The sequence below is a fragment of the Siphateles boraxobius genome, unplaced genomic scaffold, assembly GCF_051911475.1.
Source record: "Siphateles boraxobius isolate OS27281-9 unplaced genomic scaffold, OSU_SipBor_1 41, whole genome shotgun sequence".
In the NCBI taxonomy this organism is placed as follows: Eukaryota; Metazoa; Chordata; class Actinopteri; order Cypriniformes; family Leuciscidae; genus Siphateles; species Siphateles boraxobius.
This window is the reverse complement of record NW_027509042.1, coordinates 12,386,713-12,407,624: the sequence shown is the minus strand read 5'-3', so window position 1 is coordinate 12,407,624 and position 20,912 is coordinate 12,386,713. Positions and strand designations below refer to the sequence as shown.

At 37.6% G+C, this 20,912-nt stretch overlaps 1 protein-coding gene across 2 annotated transcripts; it reads right to left on the bottom strand.

The window, feature by feature from the left end:
• Window positions 1-340: 340 nt before the first annotated feature.
• LOC143706496 (cystathionine gamma-lyase-like) lies at window positions 341-16,591 on the bottom strand. Of its 2 annotated transcripts, XM_077198450.1 has the most exons (12): window positions 16,277-16,591; window positions 15,191-15,272; window positions 15,012-15,107; window positions 14,780-14,889; window positions 13,404-13,538; window positions 13,128-13,185; window positions 12,964-13,041; window positions 11,974-12,126; window positions 11,149-11,270; window positions 11,016-11,068; window positions 9,172-9,310; window positions 341-781 (listed from the first exon to the last, which is right to left on the bottom strand). In XM_077198450.1, the coding sequence occupies exons 1-12, from the start codon at window positions 16,457-16,459 to the stop codon at window positions 767-769; spliced, it is 1,224 nt and encodes a 407-aa protein (XP_077054565.1). In that variant the 5' UTR covers window positions 16,460-16,591; the 3' UTR covers window positions 341-766. The 2 variants fall into 2 exon arrangements, with proteins under 2 accessions (XP_077054565.1, XP_077054564.1); XM_077198449.1 differs by lacking the exon at window positions 341-781 and having other exon boundaries at window positions 9,064-9,310; window positions 16,277-16,589.
• Window positions 16,592-20,912: the final 4,321 nt, after the last annotated feature.

Below are 20,912 nucleotides of genomic sequence, written 5' to 3'. Positions count from 1 at the left end.
ATATTTGCCATCCTGATTAAATATTTTTCACATAATATATTGTCTTCATTATTCTGTTTCTTTCAGCACTCAAAAAAAAAAAACTTAAATTGCTCAGGAAATTAAGAGACAACAAATTAGCCTTGTCAGGACTAGTAATGTAAGCATCACGTCATGAAATGATTGCTTCTCAGTTCAAGCTGTCCTCGCAGCATTATTGATGTATTTGTTAGATCGGCTCATTAGATATGTCTTTTAATATTTATCTTCCAATTACATGTGTGGAGCTTGTTGACTTCAAAGTGATTGCTTATGGTGTACAACCATCAAAGACGTTCAGGAACAAGACAAAACAGACAGAGAGACTACAAATGGCTTTTAATGGGTCTGGCAGCACAGACAATGATCAGATGTGATCCCTCTAGGATTAAAAACACTTAGGCGTCTAGTCAATATCTAGTATTTAAAATACTAAACTGATCAATGAAAGACATTGTGAGGTGGCTTTGCATCTTTGATGCAGAAAATAAAGACTTATTGTGTGCTTGTGCATTACTTGAGAGCTACAGTAAGGGGGTTTCTGTTTTATTTAGCCCCACCTCATCAAAGTATAATTACAAAAAGAAGAAAAGACAAAAGCAGCAAATCTCCAGTACTTTGAATGAAAAGATAGCAATTATTGTTTTTCAAGCATAACTGTCTAGCATAAAGTAATTGATAAATGTGTCAAAGAAAAGTGTCCTCGTCTCGTCCACACTGCGGTCCCTGATTGATCTTGATCAGACTCTTACTTTTTTGGATGCTGTTTAAAAAAAAACAGGTTGCATGACATTAGATTTTTTGAATATTGAACAGAAATATATCTAGGCTTTAACAGGAAATTGAAATTAGTATCTGGTTTAATACAGGGTTTATACATGTACACTACTATTTAAAAGTTTTGGTAAGGGCTTTTGTTTCTGAGTAAGTCTCCAATGCTCAGCAATGCTGCATTTATTACCAAAAGTACAGTCAAAACAATAGGCCAATATTGTGAAATATTATTGTAATTGACAGAACTTAACCATTTATAACAACTTATCTATTTTAATATTTTAAAATGTATTTTATTCATGTGATAGCAAAGCTCAAATATTATAGTCTTCAGAGTCATCCGATCCTTCCGATACCATTCTAATATGCTTAGGAAAAAAAAAATTTCTATCATTATTATCAATGTTGATTATTTGATGAATAGAAAGTTCAAAATAACAGAATTTATTTGAAATAGAAATCTTTTGTCTGTGAAAACCTGTTTGTGGTTTGTCCCTCCCTGAGAATTGGAAAATTCTCACCACTGCTGATTGTGAACAACCCGCACGCCTTTCAGAGATTCTCTGACCCAGTCACCTTGCCATAACAATACGTGGTCTGCATCAGTCTTTAGGTAGGTGGTATATGTTTACCACATGAATGCCCAGCACTGCCTCTGTCGGCCTGTCTTCCTCCCATAGTGCATCCTGCTGCCATCTCGTAAATGACACACATGCACCCAGCCATCCAAAAAGATGATCATGATCTAAAGATGATTCATCAGAGGCAACCTTCCATTGCTCTATTGCAACCATCTTTTATTGCTCCATGGTCCAGATCTGATCTCCATGGTCATGGTCCAGATGTGCCCAATTTAGACACTTTGGTGGACAGGGGTCATCATGGGCACTCTGACTGGGGGTGGCTACACATGACCATGCAGCAAACTGTAATGGACTGCGTTTCCTGATAACATCCTATCATGGGCAGCATTACGTTTTTCAGCAAATTGAGCTACAGTTGCTCTTCTGTGTGATCAGATCAGACAGGCTAACCTTCACTCCCCACATGCATCAATGAGCCTCTGGCACCCTTGACCCTGACGTCGGTTAACTGTTTGTGCTTCCTTGGACAACTTTTGGTAGGTACTAAACACTGTATACCAGAAACACACCAAAGTCATGCCGTTTTGGAAATGCTCTGACCCAGTTGTCTACCCATCATTATTTGGCCCTTGTCAAAGTCACTCAGATCTTTTTGCTTGCCCATTTTTCCTGCTTCCAACAAATTAAATTCAAGAACTGACTGTTCACTTTATGACTAATAATGATATAATCTAGGGGTGCCCAATCCTGTTCCTGGAGATCTAACTAATTGCAGAGTCCAGATTCAACGCAACTCTAAATTGTAATTATCAAGTTCCTGAAGATCTTAATTAGCTGGTTCAGATGTGTTTGATCAGGGTTGGAGCTGAACTTTGCAGGAAGGTATAACTGATATAACCAATATTATTCACTTAACCTGTCAGTGGTTTTAATATTGTGGCTGATCAGTGTGTGTGTGTGTGTGTGTGTATATATATATACACACACACACACACACACACACACACACACACAGGTATACACACAAACACAAGAAAAAGAACCTCAGAACAAGTCATCAAATCAAAACACAGCGCAAATCACAATAGCTCCTATTGTATAAGCTCACTGGGATTTTGGATATCAATTGGATACAAATCATGATTTCATTTCCATTCTCTTAAGATGTGCGGCAAATCACATCTAAAGGGATCAGTTATGAAACTGCAGGGCTGGCATTGAATTTCCATTACTGGATGATGACACATTCCATGCAAAAATTGAATTTTTGCATGGTGTACCCGTGTACAAATCTGATCAACCTATACTGGTCCACATTTGCTCTCTAATAAGCATCCGCTGCGATATCACACTTAAAGACTGCGTCCAACAGAGCGAACAGGCTTCCCCGAGAGACTGCTCAGAGCAAAAGCCACCGCACAGCCCACAATCTCCTAGCTTTCTCCTCACAAATATACGTTTCTATGGGAATAATTCTCAGACTCTGACCTGATTTGTCTTTATTTCCTGGAACCTTATTTTTCTGTGCACTTTAGAGAGAGGGGAAATAGCCTGTGCTCTCAGAGATGGCTCACTGAACTTTATAGGCTGAAATTATCTCGGTGTTGACGCGCTTAAAAAAAAAAAGCCATATTTCAGGAAAAAAAATCAGTTTACATAAGGGTGCACCATTAAACGCATTAAAGAACCTTTGGTCAGAAAATGAAGCTCTACAAATAAAAACGCACACGATTACATATAATGCCTTTAATCAGTATCATATACACATAATGCACTGGCAATCTGTAGCTCTATTTGGGACCAGTAAAACTGAAAGTGTTTGTTTAGACTGTATTTTTTAATCTATTTTGTATAAATTTTTCATTTAAATTTTTAGAAAGAATTATCCTATGCTCACCCAGGCTGCATTTATTTGATGAATAATTTTATTTATTTATTTATTTATTCAAACAGGAAAAGATTAAGAGCAATCGGGCCTGACTCAGTATAAAACTGATTTTCAGCAGGTTCCTGTTCTGCAGAACATAAATATTTCAAACATGACAGAACTCCAGGACCATACAATAACAAACACACAACAAGCACACAAACCACGATAGTAAACAAGCATCAGCAGGAGGCCATAAAGCCATCTCAGTGGTCACAGATATACCTGTCCATCAGATGGCGAGCAAAAGCTTGTTTAAATAGTCTTATTGATGTTATAGATCTGATGTGCTGTGGAGTCTCATTCCAGCCTCTAGTGAGCAAATTAAAAAAAGATCTCTGTCCATAGCTGTTCCTAAAAGCCGGTATAGGGAGAAGTCCATTTGCAACAGATCTCTTAGTGCGTTCGAGCCTTGAACTGAGTTTTGAAGCCAGCGCAGTCAATCCCGCAGCAGTATGACCATATAAAATCTGATAAAAAAAGGTTCAAACCATGGCTTATTCTATAGTTCTGAAATGTCAAGGCATTACTCAAAGATAGTGCAACACAGTGGTGAGTCCAGCCTGGAAGCCTGTTGTGGATCTTATAGACTCTATTGTAGAGTCTCGCTACAGGTTCAAGGATCTCATTTGTTGTGAGTGACCAAACAGGTAAACAATACGACAGAGTGGACAATATAATGGCATGAAGATATGTTTTAGAAACAGAATGCAGTAGATATGATCTAATTTTACTATAAACAAATAACTTTTGGTTTAACTTTCTGATTAAAATTTTGACATGGTCACGATAAGTAAGATGTGAGTCAAGAGAGACTCCCAGATACTTATACGTGTATACAATTGAAATTTTTTGATTAGAAAAGGTGATGAAATTTGATATAGACAGTTGTTTCCTAGATGAATAGAAATAAATACATTCTGTTTTCTTAGTATTCAGTGTTAAATGGTTATCCTGGAGCCAATCTTGTAGATGCTGTAGGTCTGAGTTAAAGGAGCTGTATGTAAGAAATTTATTTGAATTAATCATAAAATGGCCCTGATATGTCACTAGACATTAAGAAATCATGTTCATTTCAAATACTTATATCACTGACAACAGTAGTCCGGCCAGGATATTGTCATTTAAAAAGTGAAATTGCAGCCCTCAACTGATGTTGATGTTGTCATGTTGTGTTTTGGTCTTATGCGTCACCCTCCACTTATCTACCAATCACGAAGTCAGTAGTGTTGCGGCATCCGGGTTGCCAGCTCTGCTCTTACCACAGCTGCTGCTACAAACGTGTCGGAATCGGATAAAAAAAAAGTCTAACGTTGCGAATCAGATAAACTCATAAACTCGTTATGAATCCGAAATACTTCGTTACAAAGTCCGAAAAAAAACAAGGATCTGTATAGGAGATGCCTTTGAAAGATGGAGACGTCTGAAAACGGAGAAGAATTTCCGGACAGGTAAGATTCATGTATGTTTGGCTAACTTGTACTTGATGTAAATGGACATTTCAAATATTCATGACAGTCGAAAAAAGTTATGCATGTTCGTGCAAAGTAACGTTACGTTAGCTCATATGGAGGAGGTGGGTCATTGAATTGGAAGCACTATAGGCGCAATTCCACGGTAAAATAACTTTATCTAACGTCCATAACACCAATGAAAAGCACATTGTAGCCTATGATGTGTATAATGTGTCCCACTTGGAACGTTATGTAGCCTACTTGTTTATCATGCAAGTTCTACAGCCAAAAATAATTTCACATCACATATTTTAGCGTTATGGACGTGTACTGCAGAGTAAGTTAAAAAATACAGCTGGTCGCTTTCACTTATAGTGTCAGCTAAATGAATAGCTGTATCTTTGATATCGATTACACACAGTGACCGAGGCTTGTGCTTGTACTTGCGTTAATGACAGATACCTACCGTTAGTATACTAACAGCTACTGTTCTAACAATGTACTGTCACATACGAGCGTACATCTTTACTATTATATTTAGTTAATCGCCATTAGTAAATTTTTGCGATATATAATTACTTTGCAAAACATCTCTCATTTGAAGCATAAACATAATTAACAGAAAAAAGAAACTTAGCCTACTGTGTAGGACTCGTCACTTGCCATTGGAAGCTTCTGTAGCAGCCTACGTTCCTGATGTATCCTGCAGCCTATCTGGCAACCTCGAGTCAGGGAGGAGGGGAAGGGGATACACCGCTCTACAGTAATTTGAAGGTGATTGCGGTACCAGTTTTGGCCACAATCCTACATACTGCTCCTTTAAGTTTGTAATTAATTGTATCAATATCTGAGCCAGACAAAAAAATGACAGTGTCATCAGCATATAACAAAGTACTGGAAACATCAAACACATTAGGAAGATCATTAATTTACATATGGAAAAGTAAAGGACCTAAGATGCTGCCCCGTGGAACTCCTATAGAACACACTAGTGACTGCGATGTTACTGAGCCGATTCTTACAGTCTGAGATCTATCACTTAAATATGATTTAAACATATCTATTGCAGGAGGACAAATGAAAAGAAAAAAGTTTATTTAGCAAAATTTGATGTTTGACAGTATCGAAGGCTTTTCGAAAGTCTATGTATATGACTCCAGTAACCTGACCTTTATTTAAAGACGCCCGTAGCTGCTCAGTAAAAAGCAGCAAAGCCGACATAGTTGACCGCAATGGTCGAAAACCATGCTGACAATCACTGAGCAGGTTATTGTATTCAAGGTGATTAATTAATTGATTATATAATGTTTTTTCAAGTAACTTAGAAACAGTTGGGAGAATTGCAATTGGGCAGTAATTCGAGATATAAGTTGGATCCTCAGACTTAAGAATCGGGGTGATCTGGGCTGTTTTCCACATGGCAGGAAATACTGATTGCCTAATACACAGATTAACTAAATGATGGAAGAGCGGAATAAGTGTACTAGCGTGAGTTTTAAGAAAGATCATATTTAAATTATTTGCATCGCAAGCATGAGAAGCATTCAAAGAACCCAAAATGTTAGTTATATCGCTTTGTGCAATTCAGAAAAGGAGAATTGCTGAGATGCCGCCGGTACTGATGGGAGAAACTGAGGAACAATAAATCCCGAAGATAACCTCTGAACGGATGCAACAAAATACTCGTTGAAAGAATTAGCAATTTTATCATGATCAGTGAGAAGAGTACCATTTATGGATAGTTGTAAACTGTTATTATTATTTTTTTTATTTTCACCAGTTATAGATTTAATTGTTTTCCTTAATATTCTTGGGTTAGAAATCGTTCGATTAATTTGATTTTCAAAATATAGCTGTTTTGGTTTGAATAATTCAAAATTGCACTTATTTCTGAACTCTGTGAAAATATGCTTAGCCTCAGGTGTTTTTAATGATCTGTATGCTTTCAAATATGTGGCCTTCCTTTTTAAAAGCTGCATAATGTCAGGAGTTACCCAAGGTATTGTATTTTGCCTGATGTATATTTTACAAGTAGTAGTAAATTTGACGTATTGTCTCCACTTTTTTATGAAAATTTGATAGAACATGATCAGGATCTTGCAAAGACATCTCACTACTCCAATCAGTATCAGCAAATTCAGCACTAAACTGAGAGAATTTTGAATTTGGTACTTTTTTAATGTAACTATTTTTATGAGATTTTCGCTGTTTAAGACATTTCCTAATGTCATATATTAGTGAATGATCAGAAACTGCTGTATTTATTACTCCAGATATACTATACTTCCAAAATAGGTCCAAAATAGAATTTCGTGTTTTGCCAAATTTGGTGGGATCTTTGATTAGTTGATGAAGACCATGTTTAATGGCAGTTGCTTTCAAAAGTTTAGATGAATTATCGATCCAATTCAAATTAATGTCACCTAGAATAACAAGCTCCTTAGTTTTTACAGATTTTATTAAGTCAGAAAGCTGCAGTAAATATGCAGTTGGAGAAACATTTGGAGGCTTGTATGTGACAATAATAGTAACTGAGAGCTGATTTGTAAAGTGAACAACTAATTGAAGTGACTCAGAAATTGTTGATAATTTTACTATAGAACGTGCATATCTATTATTTACATAGAGAGCAACACCGCCACCAATTCTATCAGTCCTGTCTCTACGATACAATAAATAATCTTCAATCGAGAGAAAGGAATCAGATATAGTAGGGGACAGCCATGATTCAGATATTGCCATAACATGAGCCTTAGTTTGAGCAAGCATGATTTTAAATTCATCCAATTTTGGAACAAGGCTTCTCATGTTTAGATGACAAATTTTAAAACCTCTAATTCCACCAAGCTGGCATAAAGTAACTGGATTTTTCCTTAGATACAAGGGTCTTTTTTGTGCTTTAACAGGTTTAGAATTAAATACTGGAATAACAGGAGGAGATTTAAATAGCAACTAAGGTATTGTCGTTGTGTCAATAGGTTGTTGTCGAATTCACAGCAATTGAGATAGGTCCATGTAAGGGACACCTGCATGTAAACCCAGACCCAGAGTGTTATTTAAAACATGAGTATAAAATCCCAGGAAATATAGAAAAGTGGACATAAAGATAATTTTGTCAGGACCAGGATTAAGTTCAATATTTCCAATCATTAAAAGAGCAGAGAGCAAGAGTCTTGATAAGGATTGTCGGCGCTTATTTACCGTAGCGTCTCTCGTGCCTATAGGTTTAAAATGGAAGTAATTTACCCACCGGTGAAAGATGATAGCGCGGGTAGAAATGATTGTCCGTTCAAACTGAGAAATGATGTTAACACGAGGGGGAAAACTTGTGTGATCCTCCAATCCAGTATACGTGGAAGAGTTCCGCAGAGCTGGAGTAATGCAAGGCTGGCCGAATGGCTCTCCAGACACGACTCCTAGATGGTGATGATAACTGGGCATACACCCAAACTCGCCTGGACCGATCACAAATCCCCCGCCATCCATAGAAGCAGCAGGACGGAGCACATCTGACACGGCCCTGGACACGCCATACCATGACCGCAAGACCTTGTGCACCGGGCCAGCAAACTCCCAGGTCTGGTACGTCTCACCGCCGCGACCAGATTTCCAGGTCAGGCACCCCCACTCAGGCTCAGCCACACTACCGAAGCACACACGATGGCCAGGGACTTGGACAACACCAGGGACAGTTGTAATGCCACATAGGCACACCGCAGCAACAACACAGCGAAGCACCCAATTCAGCGGGTGTAGTAAAGGCTCTTCGCCGGATTCACGTTGAGCTTTAACGTTAGCGCTAGTTGTTAAAGAGTGCCAGTGTTGGCGTTTATGAGTTGTCCAAACAAAGTAGTTTACCCGTACTTTACAGCACTGGAGCATGTGAAACAACAATAATACTATAACTGCAATAAATCTGGCAAAAAACAGACCTGCAGACATCTGTAATACCAGATATTTGGTGTTAATCTGCAGCAGTGTTTCACAGCTCACAGGGGCTGCCGCCATCTTGGATTAGGCAGATTGGTTAAAGATTGGTTTGGTTAAACATGCTCTCGTATTGGTTTCTTTTAATAGTTCTACAAGTAAGTATATTATAGCAGGTTTCGATCACCTCCCAGGTGTGGCAGCGGCCCCAGCATGCCTCAGTGCTCACATAATACTGTGATAGTTTGAGATTTTACCATTTAAATGAACTGCTTTCAATTTAATATATTTTAATATATAATTTAGTACTGTGACGGTAAAGTTGAATTTTTAGCATCATTACTCCAGTCTTCAAATAATAGTCATTTTTATTGCAAAACATTTTTGTGGATACGGATTTATTTATAGAGAGATAGAGAGATGATAGAGAGATAGCTAGAATTATATATATTCAGATACGTGTACAAATGTGTTGTGAAACACTCACTGCAGCACAGAGGGCTTGGTCTAGGTCTGCAATAATATCTTCCTCATCCTCCAGGCCCACCGACAGACGAATGAGTGTATCACTGATTCCCAGCTCCTTCCTCTCACTCTCAGGAACTGAAGCATGAGTCATAATCGCTCTGGAAAAGGAGAGTGCACCATGGGAATTGGAGGTGAATGAAATGTCCCCTTAAAACGAGTTTCTTTTTTTCCAGTATAAATCATAGTAATATTGGATATCAAATAAGATGTAACTAGATAATTCAGTGACGTTATCACTTGCATTCTAGTGTATTACTTGTGAGCCATAAGAATCATTAATCCATCACACAATGATGTTTCAAAAGCCACCTGGCAATTAACCTTAAAGGTGCAGTGTGTGATTTTTAGCGACATCTAGCGGTTCGGCTGCGAGTTGCACTGAGGGCTCAGCCCACTGCTCACCCCTCCCTTTCGAAGAAGCTACGGTGCCTGAAACTGGACAAACATATCGTCGTCTGAGACACCAGAGAATAGCCAGAGTAAGCCAAGAGTGTGTAACATTGTCACTGTTTCTGTACCACAGTCCATTATAAACCACATCATGGATAAAGTTTACAAAGCCATAGTCAGGTGAGGATCAAGGGTCTTAATATATAATATAATAATAGTAATCAGCTGATTGTCTCACAAACGTAACCCGCACATTTCCCCCCACATAGCAAACCACATGAAGAGAAGAACCACATGAAACTATGCAACTATATATTGTTTCTAACAGGAAAGTAAAAGTTTAGCTGGTTCAATATGAGCTGTTACTGTGGCTGAGCTGGTTAAAGCAAGCCTTGTTTAAACTCGACACGTCCGCATGAGCCCAAAGGTGCACGCGGCAAAAATGGCATGATTGTACAGCGCGCGCGCCTCCGCATCCCCTAGACACCATTTACTACACACAATAGGCTTTTTTCCCTGATTTTGAAAACTCTTCGCGATTGACTTAAAATGCTTCCAAGATCGACGGGTTGGTGATTCCTGTAACGTTACTGTTTTACGGTCAATGACAAGAGTACTAATCAGCTGTCTCACGAACGTGCAGCACATTTATCCCCGCATAGCAAAGCCATAACACAGCGAGGGAGAAGAACTAAGTTACATGAAACAATCCAACTACATATTTTACACCACTGACAAGGGAAAAGTCACTACTCACGGTGTTTATGGCTAGCTTCTAGCTTTCTGCTGCTTCTCTTTCAAGGTTGTGACGAAACGCGCTCTGTAGCGCTGTTTGTTCGCTGTCGGCTACGGTAGAAACATGACGTCACAATATGTCGACCATCATAGAAGGGGATTCCCGCGGTTATGTAGATATAAATGTCTCATTCTAAGGTAATAAAAACATTACGGTTTATTAAGTAAGTTCCTTATACACCACTGAAAACATAGTTATGGATGTCATATTGCATTTCTGTTAATAGATACTCAAATTTTTTACACACATTGCACCTTTAACTTTGTTTTTATATTGAAGGCTGACTATTAATAGCCTAAAGAAATGTTCCTTTAGCTCTTGCTGAATAATGTTCTACAATGAGACAAAAGGCTTAGGCTTGTATCCGTTTCTGCAATTGCCTTTAAGAACAACATTACAGTGCTTGCGCCTCCTTGTGGCCATCCAAAATCCAAAAAGCCCATTTGAGCAATTTTTTTAGGGCTTAAACATTTATTACAACCAAGCATACTTGTTTCATAAACAAAACAAAAAAAAGTGAATATACTCAATGATTTTGTTTTCCTATGTGCTCTGGATTTAAATCAAATCTTCCCTCAGAACAGCCAGTGGATTTGGATAGTGTGCTCAGTACTTACGGGTGCTCTGCTAGACTCTCAAAACCACCAAGACTTTCAGCAAGCGCAAACAGCTAAAATGCAAAATACAACATAGATTCTTTAAAAATGTAGAATGGAAAAGATTTTCAAACAATATGTAGTTTCAACATACCTTCAGATTGCTGAGGAAAGTTGAGGCGTGCTCCAGTTTTCCTTTAATGTAGAAAGTGATCATCCCAGGACAGCCTGTGCACTGTTTCTTTGTCAGCTCGTGCTGAGGGTGAGATGGAAGACCTGGAGTAAAAAAAGATGATCAGGAGTCAATCAAGTCTGACTGGGATCCCTCAATATCAGTTACATTTGAACAATAAAGTTCAAAGTGGGCCACAGGTATAATACCAACGAATGAGGTCCCTACAGTACTATTCAAAAGTTTCAGATCAATAAGATCTTCTAAAATTAAATAGTTTTATTTAGAAAGGACACATTCAACTAACTAATCTGCTAAATGAATACATTTAATTAAAAGTGATACAAAAAAAATACAAAAATGTTCTATTCATAGAATCCTGAAAATAAATGCATCACAGTTTCCACAAAAATATTAAGTAGCAAAACTGTTTTCAACAGTGATAATAAGAAATGTCTCTTGGGCACTAAATCAGCATATTAGGATGATTTCTGAAGTATTATGTGACACTGAAGCCTGGAGAAAAGACTGCGAACCCTGCCATGACAGGAATAAACTACTTTTTAAAATATATAAAAAATTTGGGAGACTTCTTTCAAATAAATTAAAACATCAACACTAAAATTTGTGGGTAGTGTATATAAATTTACAATATCACAATCATGCAGTATTATCATCAACTCAAACATTTAGCATTGCTTTCATTTGAAATCTTATTTTCATGTGGGTTATTTGAGCAATCACCAACATATGTCAAATTCACCCAACATACACTTCTATGTAATGTGAGGATAATAACACAGACACCTGGGAAGACGACTCTGTCCACTCTTGGGTCGGCCTCTAGAAACTGTGCCGCTGCCAGTCCGTTCTTAAAGTGCTGCTTCATTCTCAGGTGCAGTGTCTTCAGACCCCGGTTGCACATATAACAGTCAAATGGAGAGGGAACGGCCCCAAGCTCTGAATTGAAGATAGGAGAACCGAGATGAAATTAAACTACTTCTTCTGCTATGCAAATGACTCAAGCTCATTTTCAGTGTTACAGTCAAGGGCGAATTTTCAAGGTGATGTATTGCTATAAGTGCCTTACAGAAAGCACAAGATTAATCATCACATTAGGACTGTAACAGTTGGGAGGTGTGAGGTGAAGTTGATAAAATTTCAGTTTGCTCAAATTTCACATTCAGGGATAAGACAAGGAAGATTTTCCTGACACTTTCTTAGAGCTATGCACTAAGAAATAAAGAGGAAGTGCCAAGGATATTTGAATAAATTACATTTTACATAACTGCTTAGCAATGAGACTACAGGTAATAACAAAATATACTAAATCAGGATATTACCTTCACCTGTAGACAAGTAACTTTCCTTTCAAGCGAATGAAAGGCATTTGTCTTGTCCCTTACAAAAGACCTTCATTAGGTAGATTAAAGAACTTCATTCATGCGGATTTCTTTGTTTGCAGAATTAGATTTGAAGATTACACCCGGTGTCTCTCTCTAGCATTTTAAAACACAACATCTTCAGTATGTTTATGTACATTATAACACTCAACTGAACCTTTAACAGTCTTTGGTTCCTTGGTTCTTTATTTTTATGACTCACTCCTATGATTTTATTTCAAAGGGTAATAAACTTCTCTTATTAAATAATATGCTATAAACTGCTTGTGAAATACACTAATACACTACAGCCACTTTGATCTTGAGTCACAAGGCCATGTCATAAAGAAGAGCTGTTTGCTCGAAATAAGGCTGTTATCAGACTTTAAAAGTTCCAGTTTAAATAGAGCCTTACCACTCTGAAAAAACCTCAGGCGTTCATAGACGTCCGCACGGTTGAGAGAAATCAACCCCATGACAACATCAGTGTGTCCTGGAATTATATAGATAATTTTAACTTTGATCAAGCAAATTTACAATCGTATAAAAGCTTTACATCTAATTTCTATTTGTTTTTACCATTCATGTATTTAGTTGCAGAGTACATGCAGATGTCTGCTCCAAGTGCAAGGGGGCGCTGTTCCAGGGATGAGAAAAATGGTGAAATATTTAAATAAATACCTAGTTTCTGTCTAATGGAAATCCTTGCCCTGAAGTCCTTTTAAACAAGTATTATATGCTATCATATGCTTAATAAACTGTACTGTTAACAGTTAAATCACTTTTTAAATTGTCTTTCATATCCCTAGTTATCTACTCAAGTAACTTAAAGACCATCAAAATAAATGTGTATACCTGGAAGTAGGCTGACATGAAAGTGTTGTCCACAACAACAAGTGTGTCCTTGTTGTGCGTATGGACAATATCTGAACAGCCCTGAATGTCCACGACCTTCATAGTAGGGTTTGTGGGCGTTTCAATCCATAGCATCTGTAGAAACGGGAATATTTATTACCCAATTTTATTTCAAGTAGTAATTCCCAGAGCAAATTAAAGTTCACCCAAAAATTAAAATCCTGTCATTAATTTCTCACCCTCATGTCGTTCCATTCACACCCGTAAGACCTTTGTTCATCTTCGGAATACAAATGAAGATATTTTTGATGAAATCCGAGAGCTTTAAGTCCATCAATTGGGAGCAATGCAATTTACACAATCACAGGTAGTAAAGACATCATTAAAGGTGCTCTAAGCGATGTCAAGCGTTTTTTAGGGCAAAATTTTTTTTTTGCCACATACAGCAAACATCAACTCACAATACGCTAGCTGTCTGTCCCCTGAATACACTGTAAAAAAACGCGGTCTCTGCAGACACCACAGGCTCCACAAACGGCAATAAAAACAAATCGGGCTAACCCGCATCACGAAACATAAACTGTTCCAGCCAATAACCAGCAAGAAGGATTTGGGGGTGGGGTTTGGGGGGTTAGTGCGCAGATGAGGAGGAGGGAGGGTCTAGCTAGCCTCCGTTCTGTTTGACAATACTTTAAACGCAACTACAAGTGACGTCACCCGACATCGCTTAGAGCACCTTTAGAGTAATCCATGTGACTCCAGTGGTTTCATTTAAGTTTTATGAAGTTTAAGCGATGTGCTTTGTTTTCACACAAAAAAAAACATAATTTACCTCTATATTTACAAAATAATATCCAAAGCATATTCAACAACTACTGTTGAGTCAAACAACATGCATGCGTCATGGTGCTCCCCCAACTGGATATCAGGTCAATTTTTGTTTGTGCAAACAAAGCTCTTGCGTCGCTTCTTAAAAATTGAGGCTAAACCACTGGAGTCACATTGATTACTTTATGTCTTTCCTATCGTTCTGGACCTTGAATGTGTGAATTGCATTGTTCCCAATGGAAGGACGGAACGCTCTCGGATTTCATCAAAAATATCTTTATTTGTGTTTCGAAGATGAACAAAGGTCTTCTGGGTGTGGAACGATATGAGGGGGGAGTAATTAATTACAGAATTGTCATTTTTGGGTGAGCTTACTCTTTAACATAATACTGTATGCTGTCAGGTTTAATCCTGTGAGCAAATATTTCTCCATCCAACCTTACTCACAGTAATTTTGGCAGAGCTATTTACTGCCAAAAAACAAAAGGAATATCTTAAAAACTGGTTACATTCTTTAAAAAAAACGCTGCTTTCTCTACCAGGTGTACCTTTGTATTCGGTTTTAAAGCTGCTTTTAGCTCGTCTAGCTTCGTGAGGTCAACAAAAGCGACATCAATGCCATATTCCGCAGCTATTTTTCTGAAATATTGGTTAGTTCCTGGTGGGGAAAAACGTGACAGTCTCAGTGTCTCTCTCAGCTATATCTCAGTATTTTACTCTCTTTTCTATCAAGTGTAATAGTTCAAATTGTTTTATGCATTATAAGGAGGAGTAACTCACCTCCATAAACATCATTCATGCATATAATTCCATCTCCGGCCTTAAAAAGATGTGTAATGGTAAAAGTCGCAGCAGATCCAGAGGCAAGAGCGAGACCTATTATGAAAGTCAGAGCTTTATGTTTATGGCAATGTCATTTGTAGATAATATAAATGACTTTGTGTTGGTGATGCACTCACAGTATTGTGCACCATCCAAAGCAGCGACAGCTTTCTCAAGACAGTTTCTGGTTGGATTTCTACACCTGCTGTACTCAAAACCCTGGCAGATAAAACATCAGAGAAAAAAAGTGTTGAATTCAAAATACTATTCAAAAAAGTGGTTTGAATTGTGCAAATAAAGTGTCAAATCTGTGAGTGAGCAATAAAGAAAATAAAAAATTAAGATACACAAAAACTGTCAATGGTACAGTTGGTACTGTTAGTTTACGGTGTATTTATGAAGAGAGAGTTCACAAGCAAACCTGACCTGGCTGTTCTCATGACTCGTGTGTTTGAATATTCAATCAACTTGCAGCAGATTTCCTGATGTAATCTGTATCTACCATTCTGAAAATGTATCCTAAATATTATTATCTGTTGACTGGTTCTAGAGGGGTTTGGGGCTGGGAGAATCAGCTAAGACCATCTTCTAAGTTACCAGCTATTTAAAGTTTTTTTCAGAGGAGCAATTGAGCATAATAATGAAGTATTTGACCTCAACCTGTTGTGTTGTTTAATGTCAAGTTAATTTAACTATATCCATGCAGTTTTTACACAAATAGGCCTGGTTTAAGATTATGACCTTCCAAACAAAGTAAAGTCAACAAGTTCTATATCTTTAGTTTACCCTGCTGAAAACACAAACTTAAACCGGCCTAGGTTTGTTAGTCTTCTTCGTGTATGGACAAGCTGAAACGTGCCAAGGCAAGGCCCCTCTAAACCAGCCAGCAAACCAGACCATCTAAAACCAATAGGCTAAGCCAGGATTTTCAGAAGATTAACCCGTTTAAATCAAAGGCTGAGTTTTTAGCCCTGGCATATATTTTATATTTACATATAAATTCATTATTTAAAAAGAAAAAAACATTTTTTTACACAGTAAAAGTCCTGCCATTGTTCATTTCACACCACATCCATTTATATGGAAACAGCTCACTCGACCACGTAGCTATAGCCTACACGAACCGACTGCGTTCACAACATAATCTCTAAACTTAAATCTCGGACTATACGGAAAAAAAACTAGGCTCATTAATTTCTCAGTGTCAACCCCTAACAATTTACCGCATGTTTCCCCGGACCGTGTTGTTTAAAGGTGGTAGACAGTGAAATGGGAGGCACTACGGCCATAGACTTCCACTGCTCCGGCTCTGAACCAACGTGTATCGCATCTGTGGCGAACGATTTAAAGACCGGCTGGAAGCCGGCTGAGGCTGAGCGGCTGTCGTTTTGCATGTGTGAAGCCATGCGCACTCCGGATATGGTTGACGATGAGATACAGGGTTCCGAGTGAAACAGCTCTCTCTTGGTGTAAATGGTTCATATAAAAAGAAGAGAGTTTAAGCAGCAAAACCGTTATACGCCAATCACTGTGTGTGTAAGGGCAAGCAGTGGATTGGCGATTTATAAGGGGCGTGCTGGGTCACGTTATTCACTAAGGTTATGTAATAAGTTCTGTTATATAATTTTGTTTTTATTCGTACAATACTGTAAATGATTCAACAGAGGTTTTATTAGCAGAATATATTTAGAAGCAGTAAAGATTGTGACTTTAATATGGGTTAAATTAATATTTAGCTCAACAAAATACAAATAACACTTAATTCATATGCAAACGGTCGTGCTAGTAAAAAAGGAAAATAAAAAAAGCCATAGATTTTGAGCTGAACTGTGTGTGTGAACTGTAGCTTTTTAACAGTTTACAAGGTCTCCAAGTGTCTGAAGTGGATGTTGTTCAACAAAAAGACATCAGGAAATAATATAACCTGTATGCTTCTGTTCTGCATATGGATTTAAAGACATAAGCTTTATTTCCAAGCATTTATTGTCGCTCCAAGCAAGATGATCCATGGTAAACCTTGGATTTTAATACAATGTAGTGCAATATAATAGGGGCTTGATGTATTGTAATATTTAGATATTCAAATACATTTCTACTAATAATCTAGCCTATATTTATGCTTTAGATTTCCTGCATAATTATATACATAAAGGTTTTGAGACTTTTTTTCAAAAACATTAAAAAATCTTAATTATTCCAAACTTTTGATTGCAAGTGTATAGCCTATATTTAAAAAATGGCCTGCCATTTCAAGATAACTGGAGCTTGAATTCTCATTCAATTCATGAATTGTCCTATTCATGAAACACCCCGAGTTTGTTAAATACATCCTCTGATAATTGAGTGTTAAGATAATGAGTGGAGTTGGTTTGCAATTAAATCTCAGCAGGAGAGGATGATATCCTATTAGGGCTTTCAAAGAGAGGCTTCTCTCACCAGATGGAGGTTAAAGTTCATTTCAAATTGAGATGGCCTAAACTCTGCTGTGTACTTTATATAGTTTAGCATGATTTGGGAGACATGCTCTTCAACACTACTGCTAGAAGTTAATACAAGTAGAAAGGATTAGCATTAACGTTGACCAGGCAAAACAGCACTCAAAGCCCCTGGTTCGTATGATTTCTTTTGTGTTATGTTAACAATGGCTTTGGGTAAAGTCCAAAATAAAAGTGTATTTTTAAGAGGTGGTTATAATGAACAAAGCTGCACTGCGTAATGATTTACAAAGGATCAAGGGAAAGAGAATACTCATAGTGTGTGTAAATAAGCAACAACAAACATTAAAAAATCATACCTTTTGTCCTACCTAACCATAATTATAATCTTTGGACATTTAAACTTTTTGAGGTTGTCTAATCTCTAAATCCAACTGCTTTCTTAAACCAAATGGATGGCTCAAAGTTTAACAGAGTAATTTTCCACTTGATCTATCTGAATGACCTTACAAGAACTGCATGAACTGGCACATCTTCACAAAGACACTCTGAAGAACGAAATGTGTCATCATCAAATTTTTTTAAACCTATAACATTTCTAATGTGATGCATAATACTGGCCGAAGTCCCTTTTCATTATTTTTTATCTGCACCTGAATGGGAAGAGATTGTTATTGCCCAATTACCGTAAGTGAAAAGTATAAGAAACTAAAGAATGAAAGCAAAATAATTCTCTGAGAATGAAGTGTCTATTCATTATCACAACATTTAGTTTGTCCTGTAGCAGCATGACATAAAGCCTTAATTTAATCAAATTGCTGAAAGGTTTTTCGGCTATGTGATGGTTAGAACTGAAATTTCAGTTTCCACTTTTTATACAGGTACATTGCTTAATACATTTGAATTTTTACCAGCCTGTGGCATGACACAATGAAAACCAAATAATGTGTAGTCCCTGTATTTTATTATAGATCTTCGTATAACTGAAATAGCAACATATACAGGTGTTGGTCATATAATTAGAATATCATCAAAAAGTTGATTTATTTCAGTGATTCCATTCAAAAAGTGAAATTTGGATATTATATTCATTCATTACACACAGACTGATATATTTCAAATGTTTATTTCATTTAATTGTGATGATTAAAACCGACAACTAATGAAAATCCCAAATTCAGTATCTCCAAAAATTTGAATATTACTTAAGACCAATAGAAAAAAAGGATTTTTAGAAATGTTGGCCAACTGAAAAGTATAAACATGAAAAGTGTGAGCATGTACAGCACTCAATACTTAGTTGGGGCTCCTTTTACCTGAATTACTGCAGTGGGTAGTAACTCCGCTGCCTCAGCAGAGTGGGACTTTACAGTAAAGGAATATTGCAGCTGCCAGTCTCTGCCTTAACCGAGGAGTTTGAGTGCGCCAAGGTCAGACTGGAAATGACCTTAGTAGAGTCACGCGACAAATGTGTAAAGGAGGCAGCACCTGTGTTAAAAACTGGTAGAAGTGGTCAGCAAAGAAATCTGTGGAAGAGGCATGGGGGTAGATTACGCGGGGGACGGGGGGGACGTGTCCCCCCCACATTTTATACAATGTAAATTCGTCCCCCGCACTTTTTCATAGGGCAAGTGTGTCAACGACAAGCTGAGGTTTTCACGGGTGTGTATACATCGCTATTTAAAATCAAAAGAGTCAAGGATAGTCTATACGTGACTTTCACGTTTCCATGGTAATCAGTCACTTGTGCATTAGCTTACGACACGCCCGCACCCGCGCCGAATCCATCAGTTTCATATAGTTCAAAATGGCAAAAGACTCTCCACTCCTTTTTCACGAAAAAGTCAAGCACTGTAAGTAAGGTGTCATGTAGTCATGTAGTATCCGAATTGTGTTGCACAATGATGAATAACTCCGCCTATTTCTCTTGTTAAATAATTAACAGGTTTTGTTGTAAATTCACTACCCGAACAAACATGCAATATTTTCAATCTTTTTTTACTCGTAATGCATTTTATTTTTTATTTTCACAGATATGTTATCAAAGCCCTTCAAATTAGAATAAACATGGTGAATGTTATTGCGGAATTTGTATTTTCATGCATTAACAGCCACGATCTGCTTGAATCAGGCAGCGTTGTAACATGTGTACATGATGTTTATCATAATTTGGTAACACTTTGCAATTAGATAAAAAAAAGTTTGAAAACAAACTTTAAGTTCTCTTGAAAAAGCCTAACTAGAAAGTTTGTAGTAGTTTTAAAAGCTTGAAGTTTGAAGGTTTTCAATTGGAAAGTTTTAGTTTAGTAAGACAGACTTTGTTTAGTAAGAAAATGTAATTTTGCCAAAAGAAGAACTTTTATTTTAAGTAAATGTTATTTTTAAATCAGCTTCAGTGTGATATTTAACCATATTATCATGCTTAACACTGATAATTGGAATAATTGTAATGCGATGATCAGATATCTAAATCAGAGAATATCATATGTTTGGTCAGTTGGATTATTTATTTTTAACAGCGGATTCGGGGCACTCAAAGTGCACCAGATTAGTGAATTTATCTTTAAAATGTAAAAAAAATTATTTCATGGAGGCATGCCCCCGGACCCCCCTAGAGGTACAGAGATCCACCTACTGTGGTAACACAGTAGACTATATGATGGTCTATGAAAAATACACATTTTATTATCTTATTAAAATACATGATCAGGATTTTACCACCTTCGCCTCATATTAAGCCAGGAAAAACCCTGCATGTGTAATATAAAGTACTGGACAACTTTCTTTCTTTTTTCTGCTTTATTGCTTTAAAATAAATAGCATATTAAGCCAATTAAGCAAAAATCTGTCAACAAAAGTCTGAAGAAAAATAAAACTGGTATTACACTTGACATTCTGTCCCCCTCACTTTTGAAATGATGGCTACGCCCCTGGGAAGAGGCAATGACTGCCCTTCAAATTGGTGATATCGTGGGACAGGTACAGCATGGAAGAGGGGGTTTTGGACTTAGTTTAGCTCCTCCCAAATGGGACAAGGCAGCCCCAGCTCTGGAGGAAGCTGGTAGTCAACGAGGTGCGAAAGCAGGAGGAGAGGATGAGGTGTATAAAGGCCATTTCCCAGGCCAAGCAGGGAGAGTGGATGAGATGGGAGGGTGTGGAACAACCCAAGATGGGCTGGCAAGACCTTTGGTCAATGGAAGAGAGTAGGATCAGTTTCCTTATCAGGTCAACATATGATGTTCTTCCATCACCACAGAACCTAAACCCCTAGGTAGGAGAGGATCCCTCTTGTCCTTTGTGTTCATAACCTGCCACATTAAGGCACATTTTGACAGGATGTAAGATGGCTCTTAGCCAAGGTCGGTTTACTTGGCGCCATGACCAAGTACTGCAATGTTTGGCTTTAGCATTGGAAGACAAGCGT